The sequence below is a fragment of the Chelmon rostratus genome, chromosome 23, assembly GCF_017976325.1.
Source record: "Chelmon rostratus isolate fCheRos1 chromosome 23, fCheRos1.pri, whole genome shotgun sequence".
NCBI lineage: Eukaryota > Metazoa > Chordata > Actinopteri > Chaetodontiformes > Chaetodontidae > Chelmon > Chelmon rostratus.
The window spans coordinates 2,225,187-2,242,667 of record NC_055680.1 but is presented as its reverse complement, the minus strand read 5'-3'; the positions used below and the strand labels follow the sequence as shown (position 1 = coordinate 2,242,667).

At 41.1% G+C, this 17,481-nt stretch overlaps 1 protein-coding gene across 1 annotated transcript; it reads left to right on the top strand.

Annotated features, from left to right (window-relative positions):
* The first annotated feature begins 3,981 nt into the window (after positions 1-3,981).
* On the top strand, positions 3,982-16,495 carry slc1a1 (solute carrier family 1 member 1). Its single transcript, XM_041964712.1, has 12 exons — positions 3,982-4,081; positions 6,936-7,076; positions 10,574-10,666; positions 10,828-10,942; positions 11,802-11,844; positions 11,991-12,086; positions 12,495-12,679; positions 13,426-13,533; positions 15,347-15,469; positions 15,624-15,818; positions 16,006-16,140; positions 16,255-16,495. Exons 1-12 carry the CDS (start codon positions 3,982-3,984, stop codon positions 16,493-16,495), a joined length of 1,575 nt encoding a protein of 524 aa, XP_041820646.1.
* The last annotated feature ends 986 nt before the right edge of the window (positions 16,496-17,481 follow it).

The window sequence follows — 17,481 nt, the reverse complement described above, 5'->3', positions numbered from 1 at the left end:
CCAAAGACATTGAGGAAAATGGACAAGAAAGCAAATAATCCACCTCGTTCATGCCAACGCCCGCCATAGCTGAACTTTTTCTCCCTCCGTCCCATCTCTGGCACAGACAGCAGCTCTGCGTTAACTCGCTGCTACCGGTCAAAAGTCAGCGGCCTGTGGGCTGACTGAAGTTGATCAGTAAATCATGGTGGCATGACATGACACCTGTCAATCACTTACAAGAATGAAATGAATGAAAGCGGACTGTGCGTGCTGGGGCTGTGAAAAGTAAGCCCATTTAGAGATATTCTATGTTTTTCTTCTGACTGATGCTACCTATGGTTTCACCTAAATTCTAAACAATCTGTTGTAAGTTATTCAAAAGATAATTTTCTCATCTTTTGTGTGCTAGCTTGGGAGGGCTGAGCCCTGTTAGCCCATTTATACCAGCCATCCCTGCTGGTTGGTGTTTTTATTATACTGGTTGTTGTTTTCATTATACTGGTTGTAGTTTTTTGGTGACTGGTTGTTGTTTCACTGGTTGGTGTTCTTTTGATACTGGTTGTTGTTGTTTTTTATCATTGGTTGTTGTTTTCCTTTCACTGGTTGTTGTTGTTTTTATTGCACTAGTTGTTGTTTTTATTTTACTGGTTTTTATTTTACTGGTTGAATACATTATTACAAATACAACAGTACTTTAACAGAGTGTTAAAGATTAAATCAGCAGTTTCCAACATTTTTGTTTTGTGATCTCGTTTTATGAATCAGTATGTGGTCATGGCTCCTGTATGTGCCTATATTATTAAAAAATATAGAGCCATCTTTTTCTAATTCAATAAAAGTGTTTATGTACATCTGTACTCATTCATTGTATGTGTTATAAATGGATTGCTGAATACCACCAGTAATGGTTATGCTGTGCTTCATGTTCAAAGTCAGAAGCATGGCTCTTGTGCTGGGGAGAGACAGTGAAGTATGTCTGGCAAGGAGACTGTCCCAGATGGAGGCTGGTACCAGCAGAGTACAGTCTCCAGGTCAGCAGCAGCCCGGCCTCAGAAGAAACGAGGCTCCATAGCAACCAGCTTGGAGGGCTCACTTGTGACTTTGAAAGTGATCCCAGGGTGCAGAAAAATAAAAGCCCTGGAAGCTGAAAGTTCATCACAGCCCACAATATGAAAGTGTGAAATTTGCTGAAATGAGCATCACAGAAAGGTTTCGCTATTCTTAGAGCCGTACCAGTAGTAGCAAAAATGTCACGTTTACCCTGTGGGCGGTGTTAAGGGATGGGTCATGGGGTTGTTAAAATTCAAAGGTTTAATTCAAATGAACTAGAGGAACACTGACAGAGTGTCTGCATTCGAAGAGGTTCATCTTATTGGTAGTAAGAATCAGCTCACGGCTAAAAATCATGACCAAGCATCCATAAGATTTGAATGTTTATTGTGCACCACTGGAAATGTTGACCTGATGGTGATGTGAGAGGAAAAATCAGGAGGTCACTAACAGTTTTAGGATTCAGCATCGGGGACACAGTAATGTCTAAAAACTCATGATATTTTACTTTTTTACAGTATGTCCTTTTATTTTTTGGCCATGCAAATCAATCTACTCAAACTCAGAAGTGATATTCACATGCCACTTGTGCACTGAAAGCATCTTTGATCATATAATTATGACTCTGAAATGAGAATCATAATCGACAGTCCCTGATTGGTGTAAAATGCATTCCACGGTTCAGCCAAAGCTACATGATATGAGGCTTGAGCAGCCTGAGTTAGCCATATGAAGAGGATGTCTTCCAAAGTTAGTCTTTTTTACTGTGATCTTTTCCTTGAGCTGCGGTGGACAAGTTGTCCTCCTGGTGGCAACATATAGGTCTGCGACAAAACATTTCCAACAGAATTACAAGCAACTGCTAGGATGAGGTTAAAGTACCTGAAAGGAATCCAGCCAGCTACTTTTTAAAAACCTTACAGATTTCATATTCTTCAGCATTTTCATGATCAGCTCAGTCTGAGCTGAAGGTCAACTTAGCAGCTTTTTCTGAACTTTAAACCACATCATAGACTAGAACCGGCTCAGCTGTCATCAGTTGAGTTCAGCCATGCATTAAGAAGTGGTCTGTGAACACCAGACCAAATCCAGTCAAAGGCCATCGACCAGGGGTCAGCAGACAATGACTGCGTTCCAAATCACATACCTCGTCCTTTTTACTTTTAGCACATAGTGCAGCTGCACTTGCAAAGAACGTACTGGCAGTGCAAGCAGTATGAACACAACTGGGACACCTTGGTCATAGCAGTGTGCCTTGAGCTTTGACCTTCCTCCTCATACATCCATTGCAGAGCACAACATGAAGAAAAAGTATGCGATTTGGAGATTTGGTACATTTGGTGCTACATTGAGTACAAACTCGAGTGTGACGAATCTTTTGCTCCACAGAGGATTGTAACGTCAGAACAGCCAGAAAAGCATACTGGCTTGCATACTGCAAAGTGCAACGACATGTAGTAGAGCATCCTGGTGTTTTTGCTGCACTGCATTTGACAAACTATGCATTAATACACACTTTTTGTAGTACGGGTATTGGAATGCAGCTCTCGACTTCAGCCGATTTGTCAAACGTACTGGTCCCAGGTGGTCCAGTAGATGGCAGCACAATCACATGACAGATTGTAAAGGTGGCGTTGCAGGGATAGGAATAATGAAACCACAGCACGAAGGGCCAAAATTAGGAGGGGCCCCACAAGGCCTGGATGTTGTTGCTAAGGACTTCAGGTAAATTTTGTAACCAACCAACCATATTAGTATGTAATATTGTTATGGCTGCATCAGCTGCAGGTTCATCATCTTCTCATGTTATCTACAACACTAACACCAAGCAGATCTATGAGTATTATACAATATTATACAAGTTTAAGATGTACGGTATTTTATATTATAGATGCGATATTCTAAACTACACCGACTGATCTATGGCCTTTTATTTAGTTTTACTATCATTGTGACAAAGATAAATCTTCATTAACACCAGAAGAGTTTTATAACTTAGAATGAGTTCTTATCTAACATTACTACTTGAATTAAGTCATTCTGTTTGAGGGTGATAGCAGGTTCTAAACCTACATCTTCAGTTTTAATATTGAATCTTTTATATATATATATAGATATAAGGATTTCTGGTTTCTTCAGTTTTATTATGCTATTTCTATGTTGCAGCAGCACATGTTGGAAGCTAATTAAGCTTGATCTCATTCTACAAAGTTTCATTCACATCTTCTAATTTGAAACACAGTAATGCTTTCTCTGTGTAAGATTCCACTGTTGGCAGTGTTGTAAAACCTCAGAGTGAACACAGTCATTACAGTATGGTGAGAAAAGAGGGCTGAAAAAATTTTGATTGTTATAAACCCTTATAACCAATACACATACATGTGTTATTTGTACAGTCTTCAGCGTGAATGTGGTCAATTGGGAAGGGGGGCAATTAAGCATCAGGACAGAGCACCACTGCCTGCCTTTTGGTGGAATCCAGACTGAGATATTGCATGAATAAACCTTAGTTTCAGCAGACTTTCAGCTTATGGAACTGCTCTCGGTTGAAGTCAGACCAGATAATAGAAAATCTTGAAATCACCCCTTTATATAAATTTTTTTTTTCCCTAATGGGGAATTTTGCTGTAACTCCTGATTCCTCTGCCTACAGCATAGGCTGGTGTCACTCATAAAAAGGAGAGAATGTCAGAGACACCTTGTGTGGGGGAAGGGTGGCTCCCTCCCTCCCTGCCACCCCTCTCTCTCTCTCCAGTACACACACACACACACTCCCTCCTTCACACCATCGCTTGCCATCAGCAGCGTCTGACGGCTGCATCCTTTGCTGTAGCAACGCGGCTTCTCCATCCTCTGCGTCGTCTGCATCTGACATCCCGACTGCAGGAGTCTTTTGTGTCTCCGCGGGGGCCATTGTTGTTCCTCCCTTTCTGGAGAATGAGCAACACCATGGACATGATGGGTAACAGAGAGCGACGAGGCGTGAATTTCAAAGGCTTGCTGAGGAGGAACTGGCTTCTGATTGCCACGGTTTTATCAGTGCTGCTCGGTATGTGGAAGCCACTTAATGTCTGCTCATGTGTGCTGAGAGAATGAGACGCTTTCGTCTTCACTGATGCCATTATTTACTCTTCATCACTGTTTGTACGTGCATCCCTCCCTCTTTCTTTTACCATTCAGCCTTGCTTTAAGCTGCTGTCACTGTTGAAATAAATCAACCTCTTTTGCATCAGCTGGCCGCTGCTTGACTACAGAGCAACAGTAAAAGCTGAGATGTGTTTCATGCATTGCATTTCATCATTAGATTTTGTTAAAGAATGGAGGATAGGTACAGAGTGTGGCGTCGTGGGAGACATAGCCTCTGTCCTCTCCCCCTGTGTCTGGACGTGTCTCAGTCAAAACGTGACCAGACTGAAGGGACAGCTGATGCTGGGTCTGTGTGAGGAGTCCCAGCACTGAGGCTGCACAGTGCATGGAGAACATAGCCTGCAGTATCAGCAGGTGCTCAGAACATGTGGGCTGGAAAGGATTTAAATGGATTTAATTGAAATATTAGATGTATTTGCTTTTCATATTGTTGCCAGGTTGAGCTACATGTCTTCTGGTAGATCAGTCCAGGTGACAGAGTTAGAATCTGCTTGCATCACCGAACAAATTTAGGTTTAATGTATATTAAAGGAATAGTCGGACAATTTTGGAAATAAAATGCTCATTCATGCCTGTGTCTGGAGGCAATAAGCCTAGCTTAGCAGTAAAGACAGGAAGTAGAGGGAAACACCTGGCTCTGTCCAAAGTTAAAAAATAGGCTTTCAACACCTCTAGCTCCAGCAAACAACTCCTACTGAAACACCTAACGGGCATTTTTACATGTCTGTTTGAGAATTAAAAAAAGAGAGATTCACTGTCTTAGTCAGTGAGCTTAGAGGTGTTGGTACGCATGTGTCTGAACTTTGGTCAGAGCCAGGCTAGCTGTTTCCCCCTGTTTCCAGTCTTTACGCTAAGCTAGGCTAACCACAGCCTGACTCCAGCTCTATAGGTCTGTACATAGACCTATTGGATGGTCTCCTCTCACTCTCAGAAAGAAAGCAAATACAATTTGGAACTGCTCCTTTAATTGTTATCCTTTAATTATTACTCAAGTGTTATACTTTACTGTATACTGTTCTGAGGTTTATTCCGCCAGCCTGTCCGTCAATGAAAGAAACTTGAACATGAAAGTAATTACACAAATTACTTGAGATCAGTAATTTCCTGTTTTAATCTGTGCAGTTTCTTGGTTTGTGGCTTTTAACAGTCCTAGTTGCATTTCTATAAACTCATGCATACATATCTGTATGCAGTATTAGAAAAGATAATGTGTTCTGTAATTTCATGTTTTGTCCTGGGGTTTGGTTCGTTATTCTGCCATAATGTGAACTGTTAAATCAGGAGACATGAACATAAAAGCAGAAAGTAAATACAGTAGCATTAGCATGAATCTGCAGGCTGGACAACCAACCGGGCAAAGCGGGCAATGACCCCACATCTCCAACGCCCCCGAAAGCCCCATGTTCAGTGCAAGCCAATAGGTTTTAGTAATCTGATTACTTGCAATTTGTATGACTGAAGTGCAACACATTGTGCTCATGTGTTTTAGAGGGCCAGAAATAATTAATAATATGTTTCTTAAAACATGACATGAGTGCATGCAGCAGTGGGCTTGAGAATAAATGAAGCTCAAAAGTATTTGATATAAAAGTATTAAAATCCTCAGAGGCAGGAAAAATTAAAAGTACCCTTTTATTGATTATTTGATTGATTTGGCTTTATTTATAACAATACCAAACCGGCTTCATTTGGTGGTGAGTCTGTGTGTATTTTTGACAAAGTAAGTAAGATTTTAGCAAATTATCGATGGAGTCCGTCAGGTATTTCATGATGGGTCAGTCCTCTGTTTGCTGTCAGTGATGTGTCCCTTTTTATGGGTGTTTATGTCTGTTCTTTCACCACGATGACCTCAAGCCTCCCAGATTGCTTACTTATTTCAGATCAGTTTACTGAAGGCTACAGTTTATTACTTCAAAGGGAAGTAATAAACTGGTGTTCCTGCATCTCCTGCCCAAAATGACAGTTTTACAAAAAAAAAAAATTGCATTAAATGATGAATTCCTACTAATGCAAATGCAAGACACCATGAATTACATGCAAGGAATTCCTGCGGGGTTCATTAGCGAATGCTACTCCACACAGCACTTTCACATCAAGACGTTGATCCAGGATGTTCACGTTATTCTTTTCCAAAGCTTGAGCCGTAACATCAGAGAAGCACTTTGTGAATGAATAACTTCAACAATCCCACCAGGTACCTTTATCTGTTGGAATGCTGACAATTTCCTGATGTTCATCGTTTGGCTTGAGTGTCAAATGAGACAACGTGAAGAGGAAGGTGGCTGCAAGGAATCACAGAAAATCACGCGCAAATAATTAGCCAACGACAGAGGTCACGTGCTTCATCTCTTCCAGTCTTCCAGATTTTTCTTCTTCGCTCTGTTACTAAGCACAGCGTGCACAGCGACAGACAACACTCACTGCCTGCAGGTGGCACACATGTTCTGTGATTTGGTGACTTTCATTGCCTGTAGGTGGCAGCATTAATATGGCGATCATTGAGTGAGATGCATGTGAGGTTTACAGGTGGAAATTGTAGATCAGTGTGTGTTGTGCCTCATGAATTCTGTGTGGGTGAAACCTCTCTGACCTGTGATATAATGTGACAGGGACAGCTTGTTATGCAGAGCAAGTTCTGCAGAGCTTGAGCCACGCATACACTGTATGCAGCCATTATATTGCTGTCTGTTCTGTGATCCAGGGACTTCACGGAATAAATTTCTTTATGAATTGACTTCCTTCTCCCAACCGTTCAGGCATCAGTCTGGGCGTCGTGGTCAGAGAGTACGCGTCCCTCTCCCAGCTCCACAAGCAGTACTTTGGCTTCCCAGGAGAGATCCTCATGCGAATGCTGAAGCTCGTCATCCTCCCGCTCATCATTTCAAGCATGATAACAGGTAACTTGAATATGATTTCTGGTCGTATGTCATAGTATTTGCTGCAATGACAGGTACAGGTGTGCATCAAAAGAAATGAGGAAAAGTCAGGGGCGTGAATATGGATAGAGCAGTTGTGCTGGGGCTTGTGGGGTTGGGGGTTCTTGTGAGAGAGCAGGCATAGAGAGCAACAACATAGAACAGGCCCTCAAGAGTGATTCAGATAGCCACATCTGAAATACACCTGTGTTCAAGAAGAAGTCAAGTTAACTGTGGTCTCATTTGCTAAAATATCTGTCCCCTTAAAAAGCAAATCCATCCCCGACATGGTTTTCTTTCTTCTTTTATTCTATAACAAAATTAGATTCTTATTCTACCTAAATTAGAATAACTTATAATGACTTAGAAGTTCCTCTATTTCCTGTAGAGGTGAGCAGAAGTTCAGTGTGAATCACGTCCATGCTGGATGATTCTGAAGCACACCGTTTACGTACAACCAATATTCAGTGCCAGTGAAAGGAATCGCTGTTCTTCTTTGGTCCACTGGTGGAATGAACCAAGAACATTTACTCAACTGCTGTACAAATCTGAAGCACTTGTATTTGACATTTGTCTCCGTTTATGCAATTTTGTGCTTCTACTCCACTACTTTTCAGAGATAAATATTGTACTTTTTACTCTACAACATTTACTTGACAGCTTCAGTTACTAGCTACTTTTCAGATTACAGTTTTTCATACCCTTCCAGTTCCAGTTGAACACATGTATCTACAAATCTGATGATTTTGAATTGAATTAGTTATTATTAGCTTCTTTGTTAAGTTTGCTCATAATACTGAAATACTTTTACAGCCTCCAGACTTTTACTTGTAGAGGGGTATTTTCACAGTCTGCTATTAGTACTTTTATCTAAGTAAAGGATCTAAATATATGTTGGATTTTTTTTTTTTTTTTTTTTTTTGCAACACCTGCAGCCTTTCCCTAACCTTAACCACACCATAGCTGCCATGCAAACATACTGTAGACAGAAAAAAAATACCTTAAAAACTTTGGCCTTGGACATTAAAAACACTCTCATCGAACATCATCTGTGTTTTTGCAGATTTATTAAGTGTCAACACTCTTCTTCAGCCAAAGGATTGGATCAATCACAGACACTTTTTCAGTGTATGGACAGTAGAGCTGAAACAGTCCATTAATCAACTTGTGCACTGTCCAAAAATTATTTTGACACAGGCTTTTACATGATATACTGATATCTGATCAAACTGATAACCGGTAGATCAATCGTCAACTATTTGAAGACGTCATCTTTGGCTGTGGTGATTTGTGATGAACATTTTTCCCCATTTTCTGACAATGACTAAATCTTTAATGAATTAATTGTCAAAGTGATTAAAGATGAATTGACTGTAAGTAATTAGTTTCAGTCCTACTGGACAGTCACAAATCTGCAGACCAAGAGAAGATGTTTAGGACTGATCTTATTGACTTGTTAGCTAGTTATTTCAAAATAAAATACTGCAAAACAAAGAAAAATATATTGTATGAATAGCTGATAGCAATAACTCATAGTAATCTGTATGTGTGGGATGCAGTCAGAGCATGTCAGGCTATGCACAGGTTCTATCTACCTGGCTATGCCTCAGTCCTGCTGTGGAGAGAGAGTAAACCCTGACGAGTGTGATTCACAGACGGCAGAATAACAGATACTCCAGGTGACTGGTGAAAAATGTCATTTAGGAGCTGCATTACATGTTCTCTGACTAATCCAACCACCTCACCTCACAGCGGCATATCAAGGCTCCCTGCTGAAATGGAATTAGGCCCTCCGGCAGTAGCAGTTCATTCTTAGAGCTACAAATTGAAGCAATTACGTGGAACATTTCACAGACTCTTCAGACTGATCTCGCTTTTGAAATGTTGTATGGAGCATTTTGTTCCATTGTTAGTCCATGGCAGCAGTTCCTGAATTGGTTGCTCAGGGTTTATTTTTTCCAACTGCTTTTCCCTGGAGTTTTCAACACCTGCGTACCATCATTTCTCACCGTGTGCCACGACTTGCTCAAAAATACAGAGAGGCCATTTGTAGTTCTAAATATCAGGTTTGGAGTGGCCTTTTCCAGCACAAATGACACTTCCCCGCTGTCAGCAATGGAACAAGGCTTACAGTGCTGCAAAATAATTAGAAAAAAAACATCATTGACAAAATAATCTGAACTCAAGGTGCACTTACGAGCTCTTTTTGCTGTTAAATGTATCTCTGATGGACTTCATCATGGCTGATTCAATTTGGTGCTTGGCGTTAACTAATCTACTGCTTGGTATTTAGTAGTCATGGGATGGAGTTTGTTCAACTCATCCAATGATGAATATTGTGAGATGCAGTTGAAATCTCAGAAAAAAGCAAGTAAGTGGACCTTGACTGAAGTAATTTTGTTACCCTGGCCTTTTTAGCAAATGCACATGTGCAACATTTCGTGTGATTTTCCAACTGACCATACTTAAAAAGACAGTGTCGAGTTATTTTGCTGTAACATCATTTTGCCTAAACTCGAAAAAGGCCTGGAGGTTCTCAAACGGAGGACGCTTTCTTTCTTTATTTCTAAAGAATACAGCAGGTTGATAACCTTTAACAGAAATACATAATCATAATTAATCATTCTGAAAGGGATAAATAAACATCATCATAACTTAAATACCTCTGCTTCAACATTTTACTTTGTACCATAAATTAATTTCATTTAACTTTTCAAATTTATATTAAACACAAATTGAAAGAGCAAAATCAAACTCATCTTCATTTAATCAATCAAACAACGCATACCAGTAGCGTCTTTATGCCTCCACACCGATGTCGCTCACTGCTGCTGCTGCTGCAGCATGGCTTTCTTTGTTCTTGACCAAACCCAGGTGTGTCCCAGCAGCCTCCAATTCACCTGATTTTTCCTCTACTCACTGCTTCCCCCTACTGATCTGTCAGTTCTAGCTCACGGCCATTGACTGCTACTGGTATCAAATAAATAAACCATTAAATCAATTACTTTCTTAAATTTACAAAATTAAATTTAATTAAATGAGAGGAGAAAAATAAATAAATAAGATATTGTCTTTGACATAACACCTCCCACTTGAGCTCCTGGTTATTTTAACCCAAGGAGGTCACACAAGTCCTTTGCTCTTGTTCTTCAACTGGTATTAGAACGATGATACGTCTGACATCTCTGTGAAGAATGGTGGGAGGGATTTTAATTGAGTGCTGCTCTCCCTTCCTTCCAGCAGGTTTCACAGAGGGGATTGGGTAGCTGGGAAAGGTTCTGATGTATACATCTCTCACAATACCTTTGCTGTCAGTGTTGACTTGGGTCACGCTGGCAAGCCGATATTGACCCCTCAGGGCATTTTGGTCAGCCATCCAGACAACATCTCCAATAGCCACATTCCTGTGTGCAGAGTGCCATTGTGGGACAAACCTTTATTTTTGGATTTCAACGAAGCATTGATCATTCTGCCCACAGGTGTCGCGGCCCTGGACTCTGAGGTGTCAGGAAAAATAGGTCTGCGCGCTGTTATTTATTACTTCTCCACAACCATCATTGCAGTTATTCTTGGTGAGTTGATATTTTCCCTCTCTCAAGCCTTTCTTCACTTCTCTAGTTTTTGAATTCGACAGTTAAGTCACTCAAATGGTGTCACGTAGAAGTGGTGGTTGACATGACACCCGTTGTGTGAGTTACACGGTCATCATACTAAACAGCGTCACCTTTTGCAGGCATCATTTTGGTGATGACCATCAAACCGGGAGTTTCTCAGACGGCTGAACACATTGACAGGGCTGGAACCACGCCCAACGTCACAACAGTCGACACGCTCTTGGACCTCCTCAGGTGACCTCCCAGTCCTGTGATAGAAACTACAAATTTCTCCTAACCGTGAAGACGCTGAAGCGAAAGAGAGAATTTTGCTTGATAGACACTGAAAAACGTGACTTGTAATCAGTCAATTTATTGTTTGCTATTCTGGCTCCACGCTTCAAACAAACTAGTGCGCACAACACGTCAGAGTTAAAACCCAACTTCTTAGGTTTGTATGTAATGTAACTAAATTATTATCTAAGTTAACTTACATACGTACAAGAGTTAAACCAAGTCAACACTTGGTTTTGGTTTCCAAATGGGAATTTTCCCTCACTTTCACACCTCCGCTCACTGGGCCAGTCACTTTATAAATGTGATCGTGATCATGGGATTGTGTGTTGCATCAACCAAAAATGTCGCATCAAGTCAGAAATTTACCACAACGCAGGAAGTTGCATCAACTTACATTAACCCAGCAAGTGACATCAGCTCAAAACGTTACATTAACAAGAAGAGTTACTTCAACATGGACGGCTGATTCAGCGGTCAAAAGGGGCTTTCAGGTGCTGTCAGATGATCTACAAGCATCTCATTTGTAGCTTAGTGTAAAGATCGTATATCCAACCCTCTTTTTTTTAAAATTAAAGGCAATTGCTTGAGTTCAAAACAATGGACAGGATGTACTGAAAATCAAGTTCACCCACAACTTTCTTTTGACAGATTGATGTTCAGTGTTCAGCTCCATTACCTCCAGAGAAGTTGAAGATGAATATGACAATCATTCTCTCCTGGATTTTTGATCTCGCATCTGTCGAGGAATGATTGTAAAACACGTCATTATCTTCTGTGTATTTCATTCACACCCAATCGTGTCTTTTCCCTTCGACAGAAACATGTTTCCAGAAAATCTGGTGCAGGCTTGTTTTCAGCAGGTAAGAGGCATCACACATCCATCAGTCATTCCTGTTCCACTTCCTACACATATTTTAAGTGTCATTTAAACCTACATAAGGGCGTGGTGAGTGCATAGTCATGTTAAAGTAACTGATGTTGTGCAATGTGACCAATTACACTGTAGTACAAGACCAAGCGCAAAGAGCTGGAGCCACCGAAAGCTTCAGAAGACACCACCACCATTCCACCTCTCACCACTACTATCATGGCAGCAGTAGAGGTAGGTGTGCACCTCGCTCTATCCCGTTCTTCCACGGCAGTCAGTATCTCATTGCTTTTGACGCATTGCCTTGTTTAGCAAGCGAGCAAGCAAAGCAATGCTTGCACAAGGTACATCCATTAACATGACTGTCGGGTTTTGATCCTCACGTGACAACAGTGAGTCCTTGCTGATCCATCTGCTGCAATTTAGGTTTCATGTTTCTGTACCTGGCAACCAGCGTCTGATCTACATGCATCAGAAGACCCAATAACGAGTTATAAGTGGCCACGGGTCATTGGGCTGTTATCCTGGAGAAAACGTTTGCACAGCTCATCAATGGGTCTTTAGAGTCAGCTCGTCAAAGCGGCTTCCTGGCCTGGTCTGGGTCAGCTGAATGAATCGCCTCCTTGTCTCCTCTCTCGGCAGAATATAACCAAGGACTATAAAATCATCGGGACATACTCGGATGGAATGAACGTACTGGGGCTCATCGTGTTCTGTGTTGCTTTTGGCCTCGTCATTGGGAAGATGGGTGAAAAGGGCCGTATCCTCCTGGAATTTTTTGATGCCCTGAACGAAGCAACCATGAAACTGGTGCAGATCATTATGTGGTATGTATAAAAGGCTGATCTACAGGTACAGGTTAAGCTCTGGTTGGGCCTAAAACTTGAACTTTAGACTGACAACAAAGGCTTTCACGCTCTTGATCTCGGAAACAGTAGTTTAATGTAACAAAACCTTTACTAAATGTCCACTTGCTAGCTTTTTCAGGGTTTTCAGTTGCATCTTGTGATCTTCCTCACCACATGGAGTTATTAGGTTTGAGCTGCAAATTCCATGCACTGTCCTTAGTACATCCTCAAGTAAAAGCCCTGCCTTCAAAATGTTACTTATGTATAAGTACATAAGCATTCTCAGCAAAATACACTTAGTATCAAGTAAAAAACACCCATTATTATCATTATTATTGAACAATTATTATTAAAGCAGCATTTTTATTCCTGCTCATTTTTGACAATTTGATATGCAGTTATGTTGTTTCATCAGTTATCATGCATGATGCATAATAAGATCTTATGAGCTGTGGTGGAGTGAAAAAGACATTTCCTTCTGTAAATAGTGAAATAAAAGTATAAAGTAGCATCAAAAGAAAATACTCAAGTGAAGTTGAAGCATCACAAAACAGTATTCATGGTACATAGTGTAAGTGTGTGCATTTAGTTACTATCCACCACAGCTCACCTGCCCATACAGTACCAAGCTCAACATCACATTTTAAATGATTAATCCATTAATAAAATTGCAATTTATAATTCAATATTATAATTTTAGTGTTCATTATTATGTGTGTTTTCAGCTACATGCCAGTGGGGATCCTGTTCCTAATTGCTGCTAAGATCATCGAGGTGGAAGACTGGGAGATCTTCAAGAAGATGGGTCTTTATATGGTGACAGTGCTGAGTGGGTAAGCTGTCCCATTACTCTGTATCCGCCTGTTCCAGACACTGGGATTTATGGTTGACATTTGGGCCAATTCTCCCTCCAGTGATACAGTAAAAGCTGAGCTCTGTGGAGGCACTGATAAGGGCCAAGGACATTTAAAACTGCTCAACCCGCAGATGCAGTAATGAAAACTTCGCTCGCGCCGCTAAATCTAAGCGGCACCGTTAAAGGCTGTACAGTAAATCCCACCCAGTTAGGTCACGGGGTTAGTCCACGGCTCGGAGCGCACCTGCGACGACACACACACGCAACTTTCACACTATTCCGAAAGCAGCATTCTGTGGCTATAAAGACGTTTTTCATGCATTATTGCTACGTGACTTTAAATTACTTTTATATTACTTATGTAATTTAGAGGTTTTGACACAATCAACAGAAAAAGATCCTTTAGTCTCAAAGTCAAGTCAAATCTCTCTAAATGTGCCTTTTTATGAGCAGTGAAATCTATTTGAGTCAGTTCAGTCAGCTGACATTTGGGCTTGTACTCCCTTTATTCAAGGGCCTTCATCATTATGTACACCATGGTCACTTTGATCAGAACCTTTATTCTCCAAGTAGGTAGTGAAGTGCACTATATGCCCATTTTAAAATGAATACCCCTTTGAGACTGGACAAAACCCCCACTAACACCCACTAACATCTGGCTTTTGACTTCAGTGGGAAAGGGTACCATCACCATTCATTCCCAGGTCAGCTGACTCCGCAGTGGTCACAGGTATTTATCAGCTCCAGCTCCGATCAGCAGTGATGAAAACACAACACCAGAGTGGACATGCTGATTTTAGCCTCTTTTCCAGCGTGATGATGATGCATGTTTAAGGTTCTGGATGTTTGCATAGAAATATCGCCTGACATCAGACAGAATCATCAACCCATCACACTATTAACCACCATAATATTGTCACTGGCCTCCATTCAGCTTTCTACCGTTCCCTGTCTTCTGGCACCTTCATGAAGTCGAATGTGACACACCAGGAAAAAAAACCCAGAAAGGCAAAGGGAAAATAATATTTTTAGCAGGTTTACCCACATTTAAAAAAAACCCTGAGGTGTCACTAACCTACAACTTTTTACAGGAGAAACTGGAATTTCCACATGTAGGAATGCATAACACTTTAGGGTGTTGCAGTATATCAGTGTACCAGCTGTCACTCAAACAAGCCGAGTCATATTTACATTTCTAAATTTAACAACACACTTAATCACGTGTATCATGTGCAAAATTCAGATAGTAAAAAAGCAAACCAGCCAGCAAACATGGCCCTGTCCAGACTACAAAAATACACCTCTAAAACTCTTAAAGCAACATGTTTCATGTACTTTGTTTTATCTGTACATGAACAGATTTGGAAGTACCATCGCTACCATTGTTTCATGATTCTGAATGAGCCAGGTGAGCTGTTTTTTTATGCCCCATTAGGCTGTTAAAGCCCACAGAGAAGCACAGAGATACGTTTGTTCTATGCATGATTATAAATGATGCTGAACAGCGTTTTAATAATGTGTGAGCTGAAAAACACAGAACCCAAGTTATTTTCAACAGGTAGTACTCTACGAGTGATGTTTTTGGAAGGAAAAGAGTTTGACAATGTGCAATAAATTCAGCAATATTAATTCTTCATGGGGCAACTGACTGCTTCATGAAATGATATTTATTCAAACCCCTTGTTTTCTGATGATTACAGATATAATATGAAAATGATTTGTGCTTGTAATACAGTAAATGCTAATTCCCTTTAAGTACATGTTCTATAATGTTGTGTTTTGTCCCTCAGTCTAGCTATCCATGCCACCATATGCCTGCCACTCATCTTCTTCGTCATTGTGAGGAAGAACCCGTATACATTCACACTGGGAATGGCTCAGGCCCTGGTGACAGCACTCATGATCTCCTCCAGGTCAGAACCCAGCAAGCTCCGAGCTGATTGGAAAACTGAACCATGTTCTCTAGATTTTAACGCTAACATGCAGTTTCATATTTATGGATCATAGCCACTGTGTGCCAGCCCATAAGGTCACGGTAATAAAGTCAGTTACTGTCTCGCCTTCCAGCTCCGCCACCCTGCCCGTCACCTTCCGCTGTGCCGAGGAGAACAATCGCATCGACAAGCGGATCACCCGCTTCGTCCTGCCAGTGGGCGCCACCATTAACATGGACGGCACGGCGCTCTACGAGGCCGTGGCCGCCATCTTCATCGCCCAGCTGAACGACTACGCTCTAGATGTGGGCCAGATCGTTACTATCAGGTACATCGCAGTTACTCAGGGGCATCATCATGGTACTACAAAGTCCAACTTATGATAACAGAACTTATGACACCATAAAACATAAAATGTGATACTATAAAATACTTCAGTTACTATTATTCTATTTCTATATTTGTCACCATTTCTAGCAACCACTAATGTGCAAAATTTTGTCTCTTTGTCTCAGTATAACAGCAACAGTTGCCAGTATTGGAGCAGCAGGAGTCCCTAATGCTGGACTGGTCACCATGGTAATAGTCTTAACAGCTGTTGGATTACCTGCAAGTGATGTCACTCTGATAGTGGCTGTGGATTGGCTTCTGTAAGTTTATGTGGTGATATTCTATATGGATTGTTTTTCCTTCCTGTTCTACTAAATAGTTTAAATTATAACTTAAGAGCGATGCTTAGATTGACTTTGAGCGCTGTGTTTCAGGGATCGGTTCCGTACCATGATCAATGTTCTTGGCGACGCCTACGGAGCCGGAATCGTCCAGAAACTATCCAAGAGGGAGCTGGAGAGGATGGACCTAACATCAGACGTGGACGTCGCCAACCCCTTCGCTCTGGAGGCCACACTGGATGACGAAGAGTGCGAGAAGAAATCCTACGTCAACGGGGGCTTCACTGTCGACAAGACAGATGCAATCTCCTTCACTGAGACCTCCCAGTTTTAGCCTCTGGCTGGCTCAGAGGAGCAGAGAAAGTGCCATGCTGCTATGGATGTAAAACGGAAAACCTTCCATCATGTATCAGCGCCATGACGAGAGAGGAAAACTATCCAACCAGATCCATCCAAGCTCAGACATCAGCAATAGCAGCTTCCGTTAAGCTCATCCAAGACGATCACCCGTCACGTCGGACATTTACAACCACGACTAGATTAAAGTGCTTCCTTCTTACATTCAAATTGTGCCAAGATTAAGAAAAGGCAGTCTTCTTTCGAGTAAGAGTGCGTTCTTTCTCGCAAAGGCGCATTCAAAAGAAGAGCTGCTCGCGTGTGAGTGTGCACGAGGACATTCTTTCTGGATGTACTGTATCCGAGGTGTGCGTATGTGTTTTGCAAAAAAAGAAAATGTCAATTGAACACAAGTGAAAACAAAACAATAACCTGAATGTGAAAGTTCAAGCCTCCGTCATTTGCTCCTTGACCAGACAACAATTCTCTGAATTGTCTGAATGATCTTTTTTTGTGTGGCTGTTGTTGAATGTCTATGTCCCATAATGCACTGCTTGTGTACTGTATCTATCTGTATATTTAAACTGTGACAAACATATGAAGAGGTTTTCCACCAAGTTGCATGAAGCAATATGTTAAAGAAACGCTAATCGCTAACCGCAGACTGATTTTATATGGCGACGGTTAACAGAGGCTTATGAAGTCATTGAACACTGTGAAATTTGAGCACATTTTTGTTTCCAGAACCAAATCACTAATTTTCATCGATTTATTGAAAAGCAAAATGATCATAAATAGTGTCTGTGTTTAGGCAGCAAGAGGAAAATGACAGCACACGAGATACTAGACCCAAACTGTACCTTCTCAAACAAGACTATTGTAATTGTCACCTAATGGATTTAATAATAGATAATCAGAGTGTGTCTTTTTCAGTATTTTTCCACAATTTTGCTACTGTAGCTTCACTGTGGTTGAGATATGTTC

What these genes read in the sequence shown, in the direction of transcription:
- slc1a1 (XM_041964712.1), top strand. Translation starts at nt 3,982, where the DNA reads ATGGACATGATGGGTAACAGAGAGCGACGAGGCGTGAATTTCAAAGGC. An exon ending in CATCATTGCAGTTATTCTTG is followed by an intron (nt 10,667 to 10,827) that starts GTGAGTTGATAT and finishes CACCTTTTGCAG; the next exon opens with GCATCATTTTGGTGATGACC. An exon ending in ATGGTGACAGTGCTGAGTGG is followed by an intron (nt 13,534 to 15,346) that starts GTAAGCTGTCCC and finishes TTTGTCCCTCAG; the next exon opens with TCTAGCTATCCATGCCACCA.